The 26,225-nt window shown below is 38.6% G+C and overlaps 1 protein-coding gene and 1 non-coding gene across 2 annotated transcripts; both read right to left on the reverse strand.

Moving 5' to 3' along the window:
- Positions 1 to 1,229: 1,229 nt before the first annotated feature.
- Positions 1,230 to 10,276, reverse strand: abhd15a (abhydrolase domain containing 15a). The gene is made up of 3 exons (XM_017491733.3): positions 9,331 to 10,276; positions 6,613 to 6,965; positions 1,230 to 2,511 (listed from the first exon to the last, which is right to left on the reverse strand). Exons 1-3 carry the CDS (start codon positions 9,832 to 9,834, stop codon positions 1,962 to 1,964), a joined length of 1,407 nt encoding a protein of 468 aa, XP_017347222.1. The 5' UTR covers positions 9,835 to 10,276; the 3' UTR covers positions 1,230 to 1,961.
- A 2,276-nt stretch (positions 10,277 to 12,552) lies between these two features.
- trnav-aac (transfer RNA valine (anticodon AAC)) lies at positions 12,553 to 12,623 on the reverse strand. Its single transcript has one exon. It is a non-coding gene; the product is annotated as a tRNA-Val (tRNA).
- Positions 12,624 to 26,225: the final 13,602 nt, after the last annotated feature.

The raw sequence follows: 26,225 nt of genomic DNA on the forward strand, positions 1-26,225 counted from the left end.
AGAGCAACACAAAGCATTACTCATGCTTTTAAGTCAGAGTATGGGATTGTCACAAATGGTGAATTTAAATAATAAACATCATGTAAAGCCACTACTGGTATTCAAATGAAAATAAAATGAATTGGATATTGGCACCTGGAAAATGATGGTGCTGCATGTGTGAGATAAAAATAAAAGACTAACAATTTGCACTATACTAACACAATCTTCTACTCTTCTCTTTTCGTACGCCAGAATAAACCTTTTTTTTTTTTTTTTTTTTAAATAAATTTAGGTGCATATTGGCTGTTGGAAAAATACCTGGAAAAAAAACTAATGAGCTCTCAGAATGCTTAATAGCACTACACCCATTACTCCTACACTTCACACATTTGCTCAGCTCCATTTGCTTATCTTGAATCAGTTTGTTTTTCCACTAGATGGCACTGTAAGCATATTACAAATTCCACCGAAGTCGTTAGTCATGCCAGTTCTTCGTCTGTAATGCATTTCATGTCACAAGCCATTACATTTTATTAATATAAAATATTCCGCCTATGTTTGTCCACTTGCAGCCTGAAAGGAGTCTGGGTTTTGAAAAGCCATGGCAAGGCTGATTCCCATTCTCAGTTTTTCTTTAAATGAGATCTCTTTGATTGAAGAGGCAGTGTTAAGAATTTTCAGTTTTACCTCAAGTGAATTAAGACTCAACAATTACTGTCATGCCAGCTTCTCTTTAAAGGACAAATCAATTAAACCAATCAAATTAACCTATTAACTTTTTTTTTTCTTTCTAGGCACCATTTGAGCAGGTTTTAACCACCTACACATAAAACATAAACACAGCATATCATAACTACATAGCAGATTGATTCACAGATCTGGTGGTGTTCTGATAAAAAATTATTATAATAATGCTGCAGACTTGACAGATAATTTATATGCATCTAAAAGAGGAACTGCTGGGTTCAGAGATCACTGAAATTTACCAGAGGCAGAGTGAGAGCAGAAGAACATAGTTTACAGAGACCTTCACATCCAGTCAAGCTCACAAACATTTGCCCTGCTCCGACTGCAGTCTACATCTACATTGCGGAATGTCTGATTTAAACAGAGTCATCACTGAAATGAATTCTGGCTAGACAATAAATCACCTGAGGCAGTGGAATTTTTTTAATAGTTTAAATCTGTACAAACCTTCCACCTACAATACTGTTTTAATTAAATTAAAGAAATGTGAATCTCAAGTATATGATTTCAGATCAATTCTTTTAATTAAACTCTTTCATCAAGCATGTAGATAATTTAACAAATAAAAACAGATGTGACAGTAACACCATGTTACATATTGTGAAAATTTTTAAAAAGGCTGGCACACCAGTGTTTTCAGTGAAAAACCACAAGCTAGTTTGACCCATCGCAAAAAAGAATGCTAGAACCCTGCAACCTTAGTGTGGCCAAAAAAACCCCAGTAGTTTCCGACAACTACTTACACACAACATAATATATCATACAACAAGGCAATCATAAATATCCCAGCAGTCTCAGAATTATAGCACAAACGTAATAGCCTCGTGATAACGTTACAGCTCATTACTCCACCTACCAGAAGCTGCACATACTGAGAGCATTACCTCATGGAAAATTCTGTGTTTATCAATTTACATGCAGGATGTTGTAATGGCAGTGAAACAGACAACCGCCATCCAGATGAACATAAGGAATAGATGAGGGAATGAGATACGGGAAGCACCATGTAAATCGTGGAACATAAAGCCCTGTTACATGACTACTTCTTTATCTTACAGTAAAGTGCTCGACTCATTCACGTATACAGTCTTATGTATGCAGATATATGCAAATCTCCACCACAAACCAACATTCTGACATATGCCTGGTATGTTCTGATATGTTTATTTCTATTAAAAAACAACAACAACAACAACAACAACAACCTCCTCCAAGCTGTATGGCAGTAATCATCATCTGGTGTAAGACCTCTGCCAGTTGTAGATGGTGTGGATGTTGTGTGAGCAGACTGGCAACTTTTTGTAAGTGCTCACACTGCGATGGCGGAAAACCTTGGCACCCACGTTCACACCACGACATCTGGCGGTCAACTTGGCCCGCTCTTCAGCAGCAAAGAAGTCGCTGGTAGCCCTGAAGAACTCAAGAAGGGCTTGGTGGCTCCAGAGCATAGGTTCTTCACTGGCTGTGCAGAAGCCACAGTGGCCTCCACTTTCCGTCAACAGCAGGAAGAAGTGAGGGTTGCTCTCAAACAACTCTAGGGGTAGCGTGGCCTGAGTTTCACCACGAATCGGATCGTCACGGCTGCAAACGCACAGTACCGGGATTGCCACCTCGTCCACGTCCCTCAGTGCATCATTGCGTTCCCAGTACGCCTCCCAGGCTCCTTCAACTGGTGCCTCCTTCAGACCAGACTGACAGAACAGTGCCTCTTCCATGGCCCTGAGTGAGCGGCTGGAGAACAGGCTGTCAGTATGGACCAGCTCCCCCAGCACTGTTCTGTACCTGCAGGAAAATTCCAACCCAATCAGTAAAGATTTTGTCCAGACGAAAAAAGCAGGCTTCCATATTTAAAATTGTTTATTATGCTACTGAGCAGACCAAAAGCATTACAGAAATCAATAGCACTGGATCATCACTGTTAGCACAGCAGGTATACAGTTACCGACTGTAGTTGTGTATGTTCCAATACATAATTTGTCAACTCTCCTTCACCCCATAGTCCCATCTCAGACCATCTCTTGTATGTATAAAGCGACTCATAGTAAAAATCTGCCAAAAAATTCTTAGAAATCAGTGAATTTACTTAGCAATGTACAAAAATGCTTTAGCCAATATACAAAAAAATGCCGGCTTTACATCAAATCACAGGTTCATATTAAAATGTGCTCTTTCTAATACTTTATAGTGTATGACTTATATAAGAGCTTTCCAGTAACATGGCAGATTGTGTTTTGATAACAGGAACTAACTTGTCTTGCAGATGTTCTATAAAGGGTTAAAAAGCATGAAAAACTGTATCCACTGGCAAATCCACTGGTATAATAAGAAGAATAAAACACTTCAGGATGTGCTGTTACTGGAACATAATCAACTTTGGGGTGGTAATAGTAACTGGTTTGTCTCAGGCTGCGTCACACCACCCCATCGTTAATTATTTTCATAAAACAGCATGACATGTCAAGTTTTATTCCTTCCTTATTCTGTGGTTTACTCCCATCTTTCAAAAACATGCCAGTAGGTGGCTACACTAAATCGCTCCTAAATTGTCTCTGGATCCACAGTGACCTTGTTCAGGATAAATCGAATACTGAAGATGAATGTATGCTTTTGAGATTTAGCCTGCTTTAGTGATGATAATTGATGTAAAGTCAGGTAACTGTCCTTTGATCAAATGAAAACTCGTGTTAAAACACAGGGTTGGGTTAGACTTGGGTTCAACCTGACTAGTTAGGATGAAAAAAATATATAGTTTGCTATAGGATGGCAGAGGCAATTAATAATTCATATCCAGCTGTATTACATATTGCAGTACAGTACAAGAAATGATTGCATACCAGTCCGTACAGGATCTCAGGAAGTTTTTGGTGATTGCTGCGGCCAAAAATGCTTGATTTTGCTGAGGCTTTTTAACAAATTTGCAATGCAGCTTGCGGAGTTCTTTCTGGGGTTCTTTTGTGGAAAACTACTTGAATTGGCGAAATGGCAATTGCACGAAATTGTTTTGCACAGTCTTTTACAGTGATGTTTGTTGGTAAATGAGACCTTTTAGCTGTACTCATGTTCGACACATGTGAATCAAAGGGGGCTTTGGCTGAATGTGTCTTGTGATGATGTCACATGATGCATCTTGCCCAAATCTGCAGAAAATCTGTGGTAATTTTTAAAAATTGCAAGCTCCTCCAAATATTGTGAAGTTTGCCTGATTTTGAATTAATTTCTGCGATTGCAAAATCGCAAAATCCTTGAGACTGCAATGTACTTTTAAAATTCTGGGTGTAGATATTTTTTATTTTTATAAAAGAAGCCACAAACAAATGAAATAGTCCATTATTTCTTTTTATAACAACTGCCTGTATTAAAAACCATACATAAAATTCATACCAATATTGGTTTTGATGCATTGGTTTTGGTGACTGGTCACTCAAGCAGAGCCATGACAGCCAATGATATTGTGGTTATATATTTATGAGATCAAACCAAGAGAGCAGCCAGATAGATATGATGTGCCGGAAATGGTTGTGTCTCTATCATCCGGAGTTGTTAATTAAAACTGTGAGTAAAAAGGATAATTTCATGCTCAATCTGGTGCATCTTTTTGAGAACTGCATCACACATGAATTGCAGTACATGCTCTCTTGGGAAATAACGGAAAATAGTGGATTATAGATATGGATAGCACTATTTCAGTACTATCACCTTTTACTACTCTTTAGGTTTGTCTTGAATAATTGCCCTTAAGGTTAAACATATTTTGTATATAAGCCTATGTGTAGAGTAAATTTTAAAAAAGTAAAAGTAAAAAAAAGTAATTTTTGCCACAAATGTTTACTCTGAGCAGCTTTATACATACCAATCCAGAGGTCACAGAGTAGTGACACTTATGCAATTACCATATTATAGTGTGTGTCTGGTGTTAGTACATGTGGATCAAGCCTTTGAGGTTTTTCAACAACTGCCTACTTTATTCCCATACTTTATAAGTTAGTCTACCTTGTACATGTGCACATAGAGACTACAGCTCATCTTTGATCATGCAAAATCATCTAGTATTTCATCAGTGAAGAGTTCATGAGTACTGAATTGGTTTTGGCTGGAGATTTCAGTTGGTGGATTCTCTCTGAACTCAGCATTAACACTGAAGTGTTTAAAACCACCAGCAAGCCATGGCATAACACTACCACACTAGTATGTCAGTGTCATGGTTGTGCCACCAACCAAATAATATCTGGTCAGTTTCATTAACATTAATGGAGGAGGTAGACCGGAGCTGGCAAATTACAGATGGGCTACAGTCAATAATCAGATACCTACAAAGTGCACATATAGTGCCCTCCACTAATATTGCCACCCTTGGTAAATGTGAGCAAAAAAGGCTGCGAAAAATTGTCTGTTGTTTAACCTTTTGTTCACAAAATTCACAAAAATACTCTGCTCTCATGGATATCAAACAAATGCAAACATAATACAGGTTTATCCAAATATATATATATAATATATATATTATATATATATATATATATATATTATATATATATATATATATATATATATATATATATATATATATATATATATATATATATATATATATATATATATATATATATATATTTGTTACCACTGTATATGGTAGGTGTACCTTATAAAGTTGCCACTGTGTGCATGTGTTTGTGTGTGTGTGCATGCATGTGTTATAAAGGATTTGGGGAAGCCTAGCACTTCAAAATGTGCAGCAGACTTTTTTTTTTTTTTTTATCTATTTCCTACCACAGCAGCATCTATCCTAGAATAGTTTGTACAACTTTGGGGTGTATTAAAAGGTTTCTTGAAAGTCACATATTTAAAAAAAAAAAAAAAAAAAAAAAAAAAAAACGTAAGGTTTCCCCAACATTTTACAAATCCTAGTACACACTGCCCAACCACAGAAGTTCATTGTTGATTAAAGATGTCAGGGTAGATTCAGCAGTCCTGGAAAGCTGAAGAATGAAAAAAGACCAAGCAACTTTTTTCAAATCTTCAACCGTCCAATCTTGGTAAGCTTGTACCCACTGTAGCCTCGTATTCCTGTTCTTGACTGACAGAAGCAGAAGACCCATGTGGTCTTCTACTGTTGTAGTCCATTTGCCTCAAGGTTCAACTTCTTATGCCTTCGGAGATGCGTTTCTGCTCAACACAGTTGTAAAGAGAGGTTATTTGTGTTACCTTAGCCTTCCTCTCAACTCGAAGCAGCATGGCCATTCTCCTCTGATCTCGATCATCAAAAAGGTATTTCCACCCACAGATCTGTCTCTCGCTGGGTGTACACCGTATAGCCAAAAGTATATGGACACCTGACCATCATCCCCATACATGAACCTTCATCAATCTTTTGCCACAATGTTAGAAACACATGACTGTATGTGATGTTTTTGTATCCTGTAGCATTACAATTTCCCTTCATTGGAACCAAGGGGGACACAACATTTTCCTGACAAACCCCTGTGCAAAAAGTGAGGGCTTGCCAAGGTTGGAGTGGAAGAACAAAAGTGGCCTACGCAGAGCCCTGAGGAACACAGACTGCAGCCCAGGCCTCCTCTCCTGACATCAGTGCCTGACCTCACTAATGCTCTTGTTACTGAATGAACACAAATTCCCACAGAAATCCTCTAAAATTTAGTGGAAAGCCTTCCCAGAAAGGTGGAGGCACATACTGTATTGGTGTGATGGTCAGGTGTCCACATACTTATAGTGTATTTTGGTCAGATGTCCACCATATAGTGTATTTTGTTTTGCCATTCTGTTGTGCATGAAAATCTGAAGAAATCAGCAGTTTCCAAAATAAAGTGATCAGTGAATTTATAATACAATGGAATAGTGTGTTGGAAGTGTTTCATTTTACTATACCTGCTAAGGCAGACCTTCTGATAGAGCAGGAGAACCCAATGGAAGGGCCAGGCAGGACCACTCTCAAACCAGCTCTGACAGCGGAAGATGGGCGACAGGCAGGCAGCAGCAGTCACATAGCTGGAGGAGCCGCACTCTCCCAGGTAGGACAGAAGAAGACCAGAGCCAGTGCTCTCACTCACTGCGTAGAGACGGCCCGCAGGCTGGCGGTAGCGAATGTACCGTACTGCCTCTCGCAGATCGGCTGGATCCCCAAACTCTTGTAGTTTGATTGTGCTGAGTGGCGTACCATTTTGACTGCGCCGGTTAAACACCACAGGGAGGTAGCCATGACTCAGAGCAGCCTCACAGAGCTAAGGAGAAAAAGCATACACCGTCATGTCCCAATCACAGTGGGAGAGAATCTAAAAGGATGACACACAAAGATGAGTCTCTTCCACACATAAAAGCTTTACGGCCATGAGAAAATAAATATTCCACTACATAAGTGTGTGTGTTCGAAAAAGTTTTTTTATCCTGATGCACGTTACTGACCCAGATTTATTTGAAACAAACCAACCAGAGGACCGTGTAATTGCAGTCAATGCCGCTCAGTACTTTTCCTGTGTAAATCAGGCACATGGGGAATTCTCTCAAGACACTGAATAGCAGCACTTCTGCTATGCACCACATTCCTCACATGTTCAACAAGCCAGAGAAGCAGAAAAGCAAGCATTCAGTCAAAGAGACAGAATAAGGTCAATGCTGGACTTTTATTTCACCTGCTCACCTAATTACAGGACAGGGCACAGCTCTATTGTACAAGACATATTTGCTGCACTTTTGCCTGATGCCACCCATCACAGTCAGCAAGACCAAAGCAATATCCTCTAAAGCGGTCATCTTTTTGGCTGGGGCATTTATAATGATAGTTCACACCATAAGTGATGCTGGCTACGATGCTGTTCTGACAATCATCATATTAAAGTCATAAGCACCATCTGAAACACAGCAGCAGCATTTTCTCACATGCAAAATAACATCTTGTACTATGGGCAAAGGTTAATCTACATCAGAGTGTAAGTTTGCACACAAGGGAGAGGAGCAACAGTTATAAACCACTACTCCACCACAAAAAAAAAAACCCTCATGGAGTTAATTTAATAAACCACTCTTAGATTCTATCGATTTCAAAACACTCTGATTTAAAAAAAAGTTTTTAACCAGGTGTTTTCAAATTATAAATTAGATTTTATGTTATACTGGAAATTGCTTATCACTGGTGCTTGTGTAACAGTATCGACTCCATTCGAGGAAGGAAGCACGATTTAAATCTAAGTAAAGTGAGTGCAGTAAATCAAATAACTACAAAGACAATCTGACCCCAGGGAAACTTGAGCCAAATTCAGACATCACTAAACCCATGACGTTCAGATTTGTACAGAAAGGTATGTACGAAACAGTTTTCAGGAATGTTTTGGTACAGGAAATAGGTGGAAATATCAAAACTCAAAGAGTGAGCCTTAAGGCACAATTTTTCATATGGTATCATGTTATTATCCGGTCCAAAAACTAATTTTCAATCAGCAACAGCACCACAGATCTGCCAAGCAAAATGAAGATAATGTCTTCCATATTTGACTTGATAAATTAATTTTAATCTGAATATAGCACTTTGTCAACACAGAGTTGATGGTAATTGTGCTCAGCATAAACCTGAGGTGAAAAAAATAAATTGGCCATAGGCATTATCATCTTGTAACATAATTACTGTACCATAAGGTTACTCTCTCTGCATTTCCACTGAAGTCACCAAGAGACATCAGGCTGCTTTTTTTTCATGCAGTCTTCTTCATGAATGCAACACACTGGAGAGTCAAGATCTAATACGGAAAAGCTTAATTGGCACTTTGGCGCAACAGTGACAAAAATACTGTGCACTGCATGCCGGAGGCATCATTACAGTCAAGCTTACATGACATGCCTGCTACTAAAACAACAAAAGGACAGCAACCCTCAATTGCTCTTGCCACATTGTGTGGTGCACGCCAACATCCACAGAATATTTCTGCATATCATTTCATTACAGGGAGACTGTAAGGCTGTGAACTCACTTTGTAAAGACTGCAGCCTTATGATGCAAGTAGAGCATCGCTATCCAAATCAAATAAATGCACAGCAGGGGGATCTCAAGTCTCCTTGCAGCAGTGATCCACCTCATATAGGTGAAAGCAATACAGTGACAAGAGGCAGACACTTTTTTTTTTTCAGTCATGCATTTTGATTTTGAGTGTGCACTAATTTTCCCCTGTGTTATACGTCACAAGAAGTAGATCATATACTATGTTATTATGTCTCATTATCATAATGTGATGATTATATGGTCTTTATCAGGATTATTTCATGACTATAAGCTCTCTGTCATGATCATGTTATGCTTTATGACTCTTTATCCGGACTATATAGTGTACACTATACCATTTGATGAATAAAACATTAGCAAAATAAAATAAAGGTCACCCAAACATACCACAACGATACCACACCATACCAAGCGTACAGTATCATCCCACACAAGCTGCTGTGGACGACATAGCATGCTCGCTTTGATAGATTTTGGAGATTACCCTTCTCATGCACAATGCTGAGACCTGATACTGATTTGGGACGGACATTTCCGGACAAACCAGAAAATTATGCATCTTTTTTTTTTTTTTTTTTTTTACATAATCTTATTACCTTCAAGACGTTCCTGGTGAGCTTTCCGAAAGAGTTGGGAATGATCAGAAGGATGGGGCTAGATGAATTACTTGAAGTCCTCCTCCTCTTAGGACCAACAACAGCCCAGTCTAGAGCTACCAGGCCGTCGTCACTCAGCTGTAAATAATCTCGGATGAAATGCACGGCGCAGTCGTGCGGCCAGAGAGCGCCAAAAAGCGTCTGCAAGCACGGACTCGCCCGCCAGTGCCACGCCGGGTTCGGCACGTATTTACAGAAGCTCGCGCAGTGTTTGAGCAGGTATTTGGCGAGTGCCGAGGGCTTGCAGATGAACGCGACAGGGGCTGATGATTCACCTGCCGGCTCGTGCACTTTAACAGGCTCTGTCTTAGTTGCACACTCCGATGCGCTCTTCTCTCCTCGTGCGATTTCAGGCCCCGTTAAAAACGCTCCGAAATGTTTGAGCACTGGCCAGAACGTGGCCACCAAGAGGAGGACACAAACAACGCCGATCCATTCCAGCATTTGAACGGCTTCTCAGAGCGAAAACACAGAAATCCAGCGGCAGTGAAAGCGGAGGTGGGGTTCATAAAAATAAAAAAAAAAGAAAGAAAAAAAAGAGACACCGATTCACCCGAAGCGTAAAAGCCAAAGCTGTGAATCCATTCCCTTGATGAAAGCGCGCTCCATGCGCTCAGACCTCTGTGGGGAAAGTCTCGAGTGCGCTCCTCTCTGCTCCTGCAAGTTCAAACAACTTTTAGAAGCTGATGCCTTTTGCTCTGTCCTAACTGATTCACTGTAACCGATTCATTTCTGGAGCAAAAATAATCTACAGTGGTATCCATACGGCATAAAATACGCGTTTTAAATCAAGCCAGTGTCCAAGGTTGGCGCCATTAGGTTTTGAAATGCAGGGCTCTGTGTGTGTGTGTGTGTGTGTGTGTGTTTGCTGGAGCTCAGTGCAGGAGCTCTTCTCACGCTGTCAGCGTTTTTAAAGCCAGCAGCAGGCGCCTTTCTCTCCACCATGCAGCATATATCTGTATAACGACTGCTCTTGCTTAATCCAGTCCCAAGCAGACATTTCTGTTCAATCGCATCCAAAGGTGGTTCACAAAATATTCTCGATCATAAGCATAGTGGAGTAAATTGTCATTTTGCCCTTTATGTGATCAGTACCTTTTTACAATTTCAAAACTTCAGGAACCCCTGAAGCACAGGGAGAACATGCAAGCACCATGCACACAGGGCAAAGGCGGGATTCAAACCCTCAACCCCAGAGGTGCAGGGAAAACATGCTAACAATCAGTAATCAGTAATGTCAAGTGCTTCATGAGAAATGTGAATCTGGGTCAGGAATTATCAATGGCTTTGTATAAACTAGGATACTTGTTTGTATGGGCTGCTATGTACTGTATCCATGGGCCTGGTATAAAACATAGAAGCATATAAAGAATTGAGACGGGCTGATTTCTTTCTAGCCCAGACTGTAGATTCATGCAGCATCAGTCAGCCACTCCAGGATTTTGAGACTGCAGAAATGAATGCAAAATCAAGCTCCACAACATTCTCAGGAGATTGCAATTTTTCAAAATTATCGGAGATTTAGCTAAGACACATCATGTGACGTCATGACGATGCACATTCAGGCTATAAGGCCCCTTCAATTCATGTGCGTAGAAGATGAGTACAGCTAAAAGGGTCTAATTTACCAACAGACATCACTGCGAAATACTGTGCAAAACAGTTTCTTGCAATTGCGATTTTGCCAGTTCATGTAGTTTTCTGCACAAAAGCGCAGCAGCAAAATCAAGTATTTTTTGCCCCAACAATCAGAAAAAAACGCCACGAAATCTTGTAAGGACTTATCCGTGAAAGTTATGTCAGGTGATTAGCCTACACAGAGTGAAACATCTCCAAGATTTGATCTCCATTTGTGCTGATATTTTTTTAAACCCATGTAACTGACCCATGTCAGCTCTGTAATGAACACAGAGGATCAGTTACTCATCATCATTTTTCCTCAAAATGCCTTTGTAGAAAAACATACATTGTCAAAACAAAGTACAAATTATGCAAAGGAAAGATGTCAGAATTGTAAGTTTAGTGTACTTTTGTTTGAATGAAATGGTTACAACATTTCTCTTTATGATGTTTGGTATTCAAAGGAAATTCAGCATGAACCCAGTACATCATTTAAAAAGTGAGAAATTATGAATGCAGTTGCCTTTAACTGTGTATGTTTAAAGGTTTTTGCAACACACAAGTCTTAATATGCCTTCGATGAGACCTCATGATTTAATGCATTACTCAGCCCTAATAGTTTATTTGTCAAGCTATGGATAGATATTAGATTTAAGTCTCCCATCTAATATTGCAACCATCCATCAATGACTGCATCAATATATACGTACACTACATACTTTTCTTTATACTACATACTTTCTTGTAGCAATATACAGTATGGAAGAATTATCACACTGAAGCTCATTAAAGATATACAGTCAAGTGAGTCAAATTATAGAAACAGTAATGAATTTAATTTCAGCACCTACCATAGAGAAATGCACCTGAATATCATTTTAATTCCATTCTTAAATCATTTAGTGAATATTGGCTTCAAACATTTGTCTGTTTTTTTTTTTTAACATGGCCTACTTCATACACATGAATTAATTATGTGTAAACTTGATTTGATATTTATGCACTTACTATTGAGTAAATATTGGCCTACACCTTATATGTACACATTTACTTGCAGCTGTCAATCTTTATGAAAGAAAGGTTTTCATTTTTCTCTTGTCAAGATGTAGAGTACAAACATGCAGCAGTACTGCATCCTGTATGTGGGTCTATCCTGAACTCCTCAGGACTGAGCTGTCATGACTTTACATTCTCCCTGAATTGTAAAATGATGCTGATAATACAGTGCTTGTCACCTTGCTGTACATAATTCATTGTCGTCAGTCAGTTTGCTCTTTAAAACATAACTTGCTACAAAATCCAAATTTTGATATTGAATCAAATTCAAATTGTATTGGTCACATACACAACCATACACAGTATGACATGCAGTAAAATGCTTTTTTTGAATGTCCATGACATAAAAATGGAATTTATATAAAACAGATTTTTTTACTTCTATACAGGTAGGAAAGAAAAAATATAAAAATATGATATAACAAAGATCATTCGCAGAAACAGTACCACTCTATTTTGAATAAGGTGCAACATCTGCACTGTTTGTGCACCACCCAGGAATCGAACCAGGGTCGCAAGAATGTTAATCTTACATGATACCACTACACCAGCAGCGCAAATCACTTAAGAGATAATTCAATTGATTGGTTTAATTATGCTAAAGGGGGTGTATGAGTCCAGACATTTTAACTCATTTATTTGTCATGAAATAACAAGGAAACAGGCCACACCTGGCCTTGAAACTGCTTATCAGTCAATTGTCCCATTACTTTTGAGCCTGGAGCGACTATGTAACAATGGCTGTAATTCTTAAATGGTTAATGTAATATGTTTGTTAAAGCCTTTGAATTAAAGCTGAAAGCCTACACTTCAATAACATCTCTTTTTTTCCAGTTTCATTTTTATTGAACATTTCTGCTGAAAATTTCTGCTGTACATTTCTGCTGAAAATTTCTGCTGTACATTTCTGCTGAAAATTTCTGCTGTACATTTCTGCGGAACATTTCTTCAATAACATCTTAAGTGCTTCATTTCAAATCTATAGTGGTGGTGTTCAGAGGCAAAATGACGAAAATTGTGTAGCTGTCCAAATACTTATGGACCGGAGTGTAAGTGGCTTAAAATATCACCATATTTATGACAGTGCGATAAATACTTTATGCATCTTGTTATCCTGTAATGCCTCAGTCTGCCTTCTTTTTGAATTGTAACAAAAGTAGCCTATAGGTGGCATTGGGCCATTTGGGCGTATTGCAGTCAGAGACGGCTGGCACCCTCATAGCTATTGTTCTCTAGGTATTATTATCACTTTGAGAATAGATACCAAAATATCTTCCATTCCTTTTCCTGTCTATTAATTTCAAATACAGTACAATTCAGGGCAGCAGAATTAGTGAACAAAAATATAGCACCAAGCTTCTGTTTAACCTTTGAACTCATTCGGTTAAAATGTTCCCTTACACATTCAGCATCATTCTGCAAACCTGATGGGTGCTTTTATGTGGGAAAGCATGGATATGAATTTGATTTTAGACATGGCCACGTGTTTATGGTGTATAGAGCGCGCGCGCGCGCGTGTGTGTGTGTGTGTGTAAGAGAGGTTTTAAATTATTGCTTCATCCTTAACCTTCATGAAATAGACCCCTAAGGGACTAGAGCAGGAAATCTAAAATCAAACACGACTCACTGATGTATTTTCGGGTGATTCAGTGACAATTAGTGTTGCTACGCTGAACAGGAAGGGCTTAAGAATGGTCTGTGAAGGAGGCCGGATCACTAACAAAGTCCTTGGGCAGACAGTGAGGATAAACAAAGACATGAAAAGACAAAGGCTGTTTTTCAAGAGGCGCTAACCCAGAGGGCCCAAATCCAGGGTTTCTGATGGACTGTGACCTGTCCTGTTCTTTGTTCTCCTCATCTTGTCTGGTGAAGTTGTATTTTCCTCCACGTGAAGTGACAACCTTGTATTGTTCCTTTGCTGACCTCTGTACTAGATTACTGGATCGCATCGTGGTAACACAAAGTCATGTCACTGAGTTCCTGCTCATCACTCAACTTCCCAGGGAAGGTTTGGAATTAAGCTCCTTGCTTGAGTGCTGACTCCAAGGAAACTCTTAAAATGAACATAAGCCTACATAATCACTTGAATGATGGCATATGTAAGATCACATGCATTATAAATGAAAGATCTCCGGCACAGAAAACTGACAGTTCCTGCAAGTCATGCCGCTTTACTGCAATGCATTTTGGGTTTTCCTTCGTTTAATTCACAACAAGGTTGATGGTGTATCAAGAGAACTGACAGAATGTATTGCAATATTAATTTTTTTTAAGGAAAAAGGAAGTGCACAGGGGGTTTCAGCTCTGAATTACTGTACTTCAGTCTGCACTTTTGGTGTGCTAAATTCCTGAATTTGATAGGTCTCATTGCCGGTTCTTAATAGAAACCATCTGTGGCTGTGCTGAATGCATTGAGTGAGCTCCTGGTTTTGGGTTCACACTAACTCAATAAGACTCTCGCTCACATTCTCACTCTCAGCTGGGAAATCTCATTACCATCTACTGAAAGTGTGAGACAGAACGGTCTCTTTCTTTTGCTCTTTCATGGCTTAGCATGGCCACTGTGGCAACATTATCTGATCTCTCAGTCTCATAGTGTACAGTACACTCAGGGTAATGGCTCCTGAATGTTCCTCATACCGTTTAATTCCTGAATGTTTTAGCTCTGTGGGCACCGTTTAACGAGACTATACAAATATAAAGTGCCTCATAAAGTGGGGGAGGTGAAGAGACAGAGCTCTTCTCAGGCAGGAGCTATGACGTCAAGCACCAGACACACTTCAACTCTAGAGAGACATGATCTTGAACTGTATGCAATGCACTTGTAAATAAACATGATGATGTACTGAATCTGCCCCAAGGACTTTGCTATTTGGACTCACTGTTTTAGCCTTCATAGAAGGACAGTGCCACATATACAGTATTTAAACTTACAGCATATGTGTGCACACATTATCTCTGCTGATACCTTGTAAATAAGTATAAACTGGCATCCAGTGTGATTGTGGCTATGTAAAACCATGTGGCATACTGAATCAGCATTGTGTAGTAACGCCACAGTGACTCACTGTGAAATTTGAAGCAGTAATACATTCAACCACATCCTCTGTGGCACTCTTCCTGTCCTTCTTACACTTCCTGCCTTGCAATACAAAATACAGGAGACCTGCAACTGAGTCCTGTCACAGATTAATCTACTCAGGACTTACACACAAACATGCAATGGCTCTGTCCTTGAGAAATTTTCACGTTTTGAACACTTTCTCCCAAAGTTAATTCCTGTTGAACAGTGCTTTATTCTGTCTTCTTTATATCTCAAGTTTGGCAAGCACAAAAGTAGGTCAATTCAATGAACTAAAAATTATTAATAAGTATCTAATGTCTTCAATTTTGACTTTGTAATTTATAGGTCAAGGTAACAGTAATCTTCATTAGAAACTACTGTGGTTATCTATGAGCAAGTTCAGTAAAAAGCTCCTTCTTCCCACCTGCCATACATGGCCAGTAAAGCTGTCACTATAACTCTGCTCTGTATGACAGGTTGTTTTTAAATGCTGTGTTGAATTATCTCTCCTGCAGGAGTTCCTGTTAGCACCACTCAGCCTGCACAGTCTGGCTGTCAAGACCAATTTAGCAATGTAAAAACGATTGATGACTATATGTTTTTTGATGCTTACACTGTCTCTTGCTATTCTATTCTGTTGTGGTGCAAGAAGATGCTGCGGCACATTAAATATGTATTAAGTGTAATCCGCAGGGACCATTCTCCCCTCTCTGTAATGCTTTTACCGAGAACACTGGCCTCTGTGGATTTCTGGATCTCACAATTGTCTATAATTTATGCTAATTAATGCAGCTGAAGCCAATGCATGCATCTGCATTTAAATTTGGGGTATTTTCCTACATCTTGACATCACACAGGACTTGTCGTTCATATCATGCATGACCTGTCATGGTCCTGTCACATCAACTCCCTGGTGAAGAAGGCCAGGCACTGTCTTTATGCTTAAGAGACTTTAAACTGCCCTCTATGTTGTGAAGGAACTTTTACACCTGCACCACTGAGAGCACCCTGATGGGAAGCATCACAGCCTGGTTTGGGAACAGCACCAAGCAGGATAGGCGGGCTCTCCAGAGGGTGGTGCGATCAGATGAGTGTACCATCTGCACTGAGCTTCCTGACCTGCAGTCTATCTACAGCAAGCGGTGCTGGACCAACGCCAGGAAGAAGATAGTGAAGTACTTCAGCCATCCAAACAATAGACTCTTTCTCTCTTCCTTTAATATAGCTTGTATTCATTTATCTTCAGTAACCAGTTATCCTGTATTACCCTGTCTTTGTAAATATGTATTATATATGTGCACAATTTCTATACAACTACCTCAGATTAATGCTGCACAGCATTACATTGCACAAACAACTGTACACATTGTAATCAGACTGTTGCTGCCAGCTATCTTTTTATCCTTACATTATATGTATAGATAGATAGATATTTGAATATATATAAATGATGATGAGTCTTTACTGGTCACGTATACGTTACAGCACAGTGAAATTCTTTTTTCTTTGCATATCCCAACATGTTAAGAGGTTGGGGTCAGAGCACAGGATCAGCCATGATATGGAGCCCCTGGAGCAGAGAGGGTTAAGGGCCTTGCTCAAGGGCCCAACAGTGGCAACCTAGCAGTGCTGGAGCTTGAACGCCCGACCTTCCGATCAGTAACCCATAGCCTTAAACCGTCAAGCCACCACTGCCCCATTTATTTTTTATTTATTTGTATTTAATTTTTTTTATAATGATATACAATGATACTGTATCAGAGCTGATAAATGTCTGGGGGAAATGGCCGAAGTTTACTGACTCTAGTTTTTCTAATGAGCAAGCCAGACATGGTTTGCTTTTCTTTTTTTTTTTAAGTATGTCTTTATTCTCTGTTTCAACTCTATGGCACTAGGTAAAAGTGATCGTAACATGTCACTACAAACAAAAACAAAACACAAAGACTTCATATTGTGAACTAATCATAAAGTCAAGCATATAAAGGTAACTTTAGGTTACCAACTTTATAAAACGTTACAAAACTCAAAATTTTATGTAACTGGACCTTTACAAATTTCAGTTTGAAAACCCCCCAGCCATGAACAGTTTTTAATTTTCTGATTGGGTGTTTGGTTAATTAGCTTCTATTTGATACAGTGAAATTACTCATAAAAGTCCATAATTATGAAGCGTTTTTAAATTTAGTCAATCATAAAATGAGGACTGTAACAGCCTGTAATCGACAAAAATATGATGACACAAAAATTGCACTGTAAGGACATTATCACTCCATATGACTTTGTCTTTGTCACTTTGTGTTGTATTTTTTGTTGTACATATTGCTAGTATGGTTTTTTTTTAAGAAATGAAACATTTAAGAATATCGAGAAATAGAACAGAAGAATATGCCATTTGTCTAAGCAAATAGCACTAAGAAATTAGATGATAGGGTGCACTCAAAAGAAACACACAGAAGTTTATCTAATTCAAAGTTTGTGGGCTACAGTGCTCTATAGTGAAAACTCCAAAGCAATGTCTTTTGAGGAAGGAATCAATAACTACTAATCCCTAAATGACAGCTGATATACTGTATGTAATAATTATTTTACAGGTATCTTTGATTAGTTAGATAAATAAGTTAATTTAGCTACATAATCTAAGGTTCCTTTAAAATAATTTAATCTGTCTTTAAAATAAACTTAACCTTAAGGTTAAGGTGCCATGTCTGTATTTACCTGCAGAAATGCAGTGAAAGCCTGTCCATGTATTGTGACTGTGGTGTCGGTTTCCATGGAGATGTGAGCAGATGTTTCCACACAGTGGGACTGAGGGCAGAGTTTGGCTGTAAAACAACCTAGTAAATTGCATCAGTGAGCAATTAAATGTCGATGCCCTAAATTCAGGTTAACCTTAAAATAACCCTCGGTAAAGTGTGAGTTTGTTAGTAGCTGAACGGAAGAATATATGACCAGAGCGGCATGTGATATAGTGAGCCTCCTGCAATTGATCATCTTCTTCATGCTTGTTTGATTCTCACACGTGATGCATGAAAAGTTGGTTTGATGGCTTCTTAAGTGGTTCTTCATACATCAGCTGTAGGACTGGGCATTGGGTTAATGTGTACAGAGCAGCTTAAAAGCTGACAGCTGTTCTCAGGGTATAGCTTAATGTAAAAAGGAAGCAAGAAAGATACAGAGGGAGAATGAACAAGAGAACATATGAGAGAGTGAGTGAGCTTGTTATTTTCGCTCAGGTGCCTTCATGTAGCTATTAAGCTGGACTGCACTGGGAGAACAGCATTCTGGTCATGTGTATATCTGTTCCTCTTCCCAGTTCCTTTTTTTGTGCTATTACTGCATAGTAAACAGAGCATGGACTTGAAATACTGTCAATGAACAGCCATAATGGGGGTGCTTTGATAACAAGGGAATAAGATAATTCAGGAGAAAAAGCTACTGAGATAAAGCAGAACCATTCCTGCTGCCCCAGCTCATATTCCCCTCAGCATCACTGCTCACCCTGAGACCTTTCCATATGCACTGGGTTATGATCGGTCATGCTATCAGCAATGTAATTGTGTATAGATTATTATAATGGAAAACAATCAATATCCTCAAAAATATGTATTTGTGTCTGTAGTTACCGCATAAGCACACAGAGATCAGAAATATTAAATGCTTTTCATATTCAAAATGACATTTGAATTGCACATTGGAGCAAAACCCTGCACTTATGCAAGACCTTGAATGGCCCACCAACATTTTATGAGACCACCAATTGAGCATTGTTGCCTTATGTAATGCTGACAGTAATGTGCTGCACCCTGTGATGAATCCATGCCAAACCACACTAGCTTGTTTTGCCAGCATTCTTTGAGCAGATGTAATCGGAAGACTGCTGCTATAATGCATATTTTTTCTCAATTAATCTGAAAATCTGATGTGCATTAAATGTCTTGAACAAGCTAAACTTTGTTTTTGGACATTAACGCATTCTTTGTATTTCAAATTGTACAGTTTCAATACATGTTTGAGTCCATTTACATTAACAAAAGCAAAGAAAGGTTTGACAGAGAATGACAGGAGCCAATAATTCAGTTAAATCCATAATGCTAAAACCACTTTCAGGTTCAAATGCATATCCCTATAGTTTCTGACATCTCTCCACCATGTCTTTTCCCTCCCATTTTCCCACTTCCCCAAAACGTCTGGAAGCTTTTATAAATGTTGTACTTCTCGCAGGTCACGTAAAAACCCTGCCACATCATCGTCTGGATACAAAGCCCTTTTGATTCAAAAGGAAACCTGGCTCAGGATCTGTGTATGTCTAAATGAGTGTAATGTCATACTGATACTGTATCTTAAGTCCTTTTAGATAAACACAATTAAAGCTACAGTGTTATCTGTTTGTTAAATTGAAGAAAAAAAATCATTTTGAAGTCAGGGGCGAGAACAAACACTATAAAATATATGGTTCCTGAGTTGCAATGAGTCACCCTGAAAAGCCTACACAGCTATTCACAGTTGGAGGACTGGATTTGGCGGGAAATGTATTTGTATTTTTGTTTTTTACTTTTTTCTTCCCAAATAGGTCAATCATTTATTTGTTCTTTAATTTGGTAGATATCCAGTGAAATGATATTCAACCAATTAATCCTCATTGTGAAATTTGTATTGTTACCCAGTTGTGAAGTTGTTTAGCTAGAGTACTCATGATAGCCAGCAAGTGGCTAACTAGGTGTGTTCGATGTATTTATGTGTGTTATTGCATTTCGAAGGATGTTAAATCGGGCAAGAGCAGTTCAGTCGAGACAACTGGTCACTCTAGGTGAATGTAATTTTGACAGATTTGTGACTATTGGTCTGTTTAAGCTAGTGCGGTGACAGGCTGGCTAAAGCCTAACAGGCATTTTGGTGTGGGTTACTGGACATTTTTAAATGTTTAAGAATTCATGCTCAAGAAAAAACATAAAATAATATCCATACACTTTATTTTAGTGTTTTATACTTGTAGTGTTTTATGGGATCCTTGTTTTAATAGTAGATGGTAGTCATGATCCATCATAATCGATATTTTGGAATTAAGTCAATATTTCAAGCCATTAAGCTACATTAAACTATTTTTCATACAGAGTTTCTAAGGAGACAAAATGCTTAACATGACCAATGATTTTGATGTATTACTGATTTTATTTTTTTTTTTGGCATTAAATAGTGTTTATGGCAATCTAAGTGTGAAAGAGATTTGGTATTGATTGGTCATTATTTAATTGATACATTATGCCAATGAGATTTGCTCCCTTGATTGCCATGTCTGAGCATTTATCAGATTAATTCACTCAAGGCCAAGGCAGAACTGTTGCATTAAATAGGCAGAGCAGCTTCTGTCATTATTCATTGTTCATTATTCATTCATGCTCTAATGTGCATCTCTTGTCATTTTCCCCCTCTGCCTTTGCCTTTGTGTCTCAATAACTATGCAGAGATAAAATCACCAGACACTGTGTTATGTATAATCAACAAATAAAAGACAGAAATGTCAGCTCTTGTGGATGTGTGAAGAACGACTTGACTCTAACTCAGTCTGAATAAACCTATTCTTCCTACAAGACGCCATTGGCAAGATAAAAGCTACATGAGTGTAAATTAAATACACTATTTGGCCATACTCTTGTGGATACCTGACCATCACACCCATATATGGGTTTTCCCCAAACTGTTGGCAAAAAGTTGGAAGCAAACAATTGTATAGGATGTCTTTGTATGTTTAACATTAAGATTTCACTCCACTGGTACTAAAAGGCTCAAACATGCTCAAACATGAGATACATGAAGACATGGTTTGCCAAGGTTGGAGTGGAAGAACTTGAGTGAGCTGCACAGAGACCTGACTTCAACCCCACTGAACACCTTTGGGAGGAACTGGAACACCGACTTCACCTGACATCAGTGCCTGACCTCACTAATGATATTGTGGCTGAATGAGCAAATCCCCACAGCTATGCCCCAGAATTTAGTGGAAATCCTTTCCACACAGCAAAATCACCAGTGTTGATCTAACTCCCACAGTGTTGAATTCACACCCTTCAGTGTTTATATAAGGCCACTGGACTCATATAAACACTCTGGGTGTTAATTCAACACTAGGAATTTTACTGTGCAGAAGAGTGGAGGTTATTATAACAGCAACGAGGGACTAAATCTAGAATGGGATGTTCAACAAGCAGGTCAGGTGTCCACAAACCTTTGGCCTTATAGTGTAAGTGTTGTGAAATGGTTCAGACTTCTGGTGTAAAATGGGTTTTGTGTTATGGATGTAAAAAATCTTTTCGCTTTTTCCGAAGGCTTAGAAGACTCTGGTGGTTCCCACTTATACAGTTAGCAAATTACCTGTAAACTACAACTTTGTCTTTTGTTTAATGCTAGTTAGCTACATAATATTAGCTATCAGTCTAATGTGTTTGCCAAGACTTTAATATTAAGTGACATTCTGTTAGTGAAAATAGTGTGATATTTCATCAACAATACACTGTTGTTAACTAAGTTTGCACAAATTTGGCTAAGGTAAAATCATTTTTTAATGTGTGTACTATAACTGGAATTCTGCCCACACATTATCCCCATACTTTTGCTAAACAAGAGCAATTTACATCTATCCTAGCAGAGACTTCTACCAGCCAAGAAGAATCTATGGTGTTGCAGCTAGATACTATTGACATCTATATACATAACATGACAGATCCCATATTAAAAATTGTACATCAAAAGCTTCTTTAATTGAGAAACATTCAGGACAGAAGAAGAGAAGAGTCTCTCAGTCTCTCTCAGACTCTCTGAAAGCACATATCATCACTATCATGAGAAAACCTTGCATGTCTGTGACAGTGACTGTTCAAGAACAACACTTATATTTTAGATTTACAGTTACATTCACACACCTGAAAGATGTTTAGACATCTGTACACGTTCATGAGATATGAAAAAGCATGCTGTCACCTTTTGATTAATTAAAAATAAATAAATCAATGTATCAATAATGTATTTATGAACTACTAGGTTTAATTATGTGCTGTTTATGTCTTCTTCTCTCTACACTGAATTTCACTTGTCTTGAATTTCACAAATTTCACTTGTCTTGAAAGAAATTCTGAAGGATTTGTGGCACATACAAGACATTACTATAAACATGCGTCAGTGGACTGTCCCCTGTAACTGAGATGTATTCCAGCTACAGTGGACTGTCCCCTGTAACTGAGATGTATTCCAGCTGACCCAGTCTCTTCTGAGATGCTGGCTGCAGGCCATAAGCAACATGGCTCTGCGCTCCCCTTCCTCCCCTTGCACTCTTCCATTTATGCCAAAAACAACTGTGCCAGCAGAACATCACGCAAATGAGACAAGTCCAATTCTGTGCTCACATTGACCATAAGCTGACCTTTACTTCAGCACAGCTCACTGCTGAAGAGTTTATTTATCAGGTCACCTGATTTATATGCCATGATTTTAGAAAAATACTCTTTGGGGTACTTGGGTCCATTCAGAATTCAGAATCTGTTGAACCAGCATTATTATAGTAAACCAAATCTAGACCAAATCTGTTTTATTTTTGGGCATACCATAAAGTCATACCATACACCATATATTTCATATTACCATTTTCCAACTTCATTTTAGAATTCCCAGGCTGCTTAGACCCATTCAAATGACTCTTCTGACTGGCATACTGCTTCACATTTCAATCTGGACCCATCACTCTCCTGCTTTGTATGTGCCAAAATAAAACAGGTTTATTCTATGGCTGTACTGATAGAGCAGATCATATTGTATCGGATTGTTCGATGTGTCTGTGTATAGAACAATAATAACATTAATCAGACTGCATAATAAAGTAGGCTATTCATCATAAAACATTACTTATATAACGCAAGGTGTAATAAATATTTAAACTTAAGGCTATACTCTTTCCTTTGAAAAAGACTTTACGCTAATTATATGCTAGTCCGCTACCATATTAGCATATTAGCTCAAGAAAAACAGAAATGAGCCTTTCCCAGGGAGCATGGGGCACAAGGCGGGGTACACCCCCGACAGGGTGCCAATCCATCGCAGGGCACAATCACATACACATTCATACACTATGGACACTTTGGACATGCCAATCAGATTACCATGCATGTCTTTGGATTAGGGGAGGAAACGGGAGTACCCGGAGTACCCGGAGTACCAGGAGAAAACCCCCGCAGCCAGGGAGAACATGCAGGTTCCATACCACCCTAACCCTGGAGGTGCAGGGCAAACGTGCTAACCACTAAGCCACTGTGCCCCCCTTCCTCCTCAAAATAAAACGTTTAACAAGGTAATTAACCAATACTGAATATTGAAACTCACAAGGGAACTGAACATAATTGAAAAAGCTAATTAAGACAACAAATATATTATAGCTTTGTGCTGAACTTGAGCTAAAGGGCATGCTGTTTCCATCTGGATATCCATCTCTCTGGCCTTTCTCTAGCACCTCAGATTGACGTCATGGCTGAGATGCACTCCCTTCTCCACTCTAACAGTGAGGAGGGCATCTATAAATACCATTCCTGATGTGGCTTTTTGCCACCCTGCATCACTGCATGTGTACAACAAAGCTGCTTGCTGAGGTGATCTGCACTTTACCGTTAGTACAGTATGAATGTGCAGTGCCCATTCAGACCTTTCACACTGCAGACGCACACTCTCACATCTTCTTCTGAGCCGTGAATCATGGGTAATATCTATAGAGATTAGAGGAGTGAGCAATAACTCTGGAGCTGCTGGAGCTTCAGTTTTGCACAGAGTTAATTTCTAAACCATATCTAACACATGTAAAGCAATGAACAGGATCTTCGGAACAGATTAGTTGGAAAAGATGTAACAGATTAGGTTTTGAACTAAATTCTCAACAAAGGTCGATCTTAAGGAAATTTGGTGACTTTAGAAGACATGCAGCATTAATTTGTGTGCTGTCTCACTATGGATAGTTAAATATATAGGCTCATCTATTAGTCTGTATTCACCATCAGATTCTTATTAACATGCCTTATAAATCTGTCTATTGACATTGTTTAAGATCAGACTGGTATTTATGTATCTTTTCGTCCAAAACTTTTCCCTTTTCTTGTAGTTATTTTTGCCTCAAAGTTACAGTCTGATAAACAAATTAGTGCTGTTATTAAGGGAAACTTCTTTCATTTAAGGTTAAAACAGTTTCTTGCAACAAAACACCTGGAATGCTCTTATTACGTCACAGTTGAACTACTGTAATTCTGTGCATGTTGGCCTTCCTCAATCTGCCTTATCTTGCCTGCAGCTTAAACGCAGCAGCTAGATTTTTAACTTTAAAGACTAAAAAGAGGAATTATATTTACCCTGTTTTGGCATCTCTTCACTGGCTTCCTGTTAAGTTCAGAATTGATTTAAAAATTCTTATTTTTTCATATAATGCTCTTTCTGGTCTTGCTCCACAGTATATTACTGACCTTTTTCACCCTTATTCTCCTACCAGAACACTAAGATCTTGTAATCAACTTCTTTTATCTGTCCTCCATTGTCGTAATAAGACAAAAGGTGATTGAGCCTTTTCGATGGATTGTCCCAAACTCTGGAACAGCCCCCCCTTTCATGTGAGGTCCACTCTGCCTTTAGCTATTATTAAATCTTCTCTTAAAACTTATTTATATTCTTTGTCTTATGATGTTAATTAATGTGATGTTATATGATGTTTTGTATAGCACTTTGGATCAACTACTGCTGTCTTTAAACGTGCTTTATAAATAAAATTTGACTTGACTTGACTTTTCTTCCTCCTAATAGTGTGTTAGAAAACCCATAGAAATGGAAGGTATTATTAATTATTTACCACAGCCCTGTGAATGAATTCTTGATTTTGATTGATAAGAAGGTGTTGATTCATTTTCTAAAACAGCACACCCTGTTGTTGATTATTTTTCTATATCTGTGCCCCATTGTGTTTTAGTCCTTACTTATTATTAAACTGTATTAATAAAGATATTGAAATTATATTTGAACTCTGGTAGAACCTTTGAATTGTTATAGGTTTGAATTTTTTTACGTACTGTATACAATCAATATTGCATTTTTTATACGTTTTAGCCAAACACCATACGCATGCCACAGACAGCAGGTGGAAAATAGATTCTGCACACGGCTGGTGTTATAAAGGCTTAACAAGCAATTGGTGTAACTGCTTTAGACACCATGTAACATTTTTTTGGTAGGAAGCCCTTATGCATGTTCAGTGAACCATTGTGCCTTAGGCCACTAATCCTTATCCGCATTCACTTATGGTACATGCAGGCCTATGCACGCCTCACCACATACGCATTCACAACTTCCTGTTTTTGACTATAAATGTCAACCTGTCGTCTACACCTGCAGCCCTCACACTGCAAGAGAGCATTTCATAAAGGCCACATCAACACACCAGAGACACACCATGTACACACAACAGCTTGAGGAACACCATCATACAGAGAGCACAAAGTGGAAAAAAATTACTGCCTTTGTGTAAGGATCTTTATTACAAAAGAAAAGAACACTGAGTTTATTCAACCACACAAGGCTTTTCCAGTAATTCCAGCTGTGTGATGACGTTTCTCCTGGCTTGTTTTGTTCCTTTCACAGGTACTATCTGACCAAAGGATAGTACATACAATCATGATAGTAAATGTTTGAGGGCTGCAGTCACGGTTGCATGCTGTCATTAAAGGAAATAGCTTGTGAGTGCTGTCAGCAAATCTCGCTTGAGCTCTGTAGGAGTCCTTCATAGCAAATGACCTCTGTTCTATGTAGAGACACTTATGTTTACATGAACAGTGCAAATCAGGAACACGGACATGAGAACTATTATAAATAATAATGACTTCAGACACCCTAGCTGATATGTCTTGTTTATGAAGACATTTTGATTATTAAACAGTACAGAGATTCGTTCCTATTCACACACATATTGTATGCCATCAACATGTTGTCTTTTTTGGATCCTGAGCCTGAGAAAACTTTCTGAATTGTAGTTCTGCCAATACATTACTGATATTGTTGCTCTGAAAGGATGATGGTTTTCAGC

This window comes from Ictalurus punctatus, chromosome 17 (assembly GCF_001660625.3).
Source record: "Ictalurus punctatus breed USDA103 chromosome 17, Coco_2.0, whole genome shotgun sequence".
Classification (NCBI taxonomy): domain Eukaryota; kingdom Metazoa; phylum Chordata; class Actinopteri; order Siluriformes; family Ictaluridae; genus Ictalurus; species Ictalurus punctatus.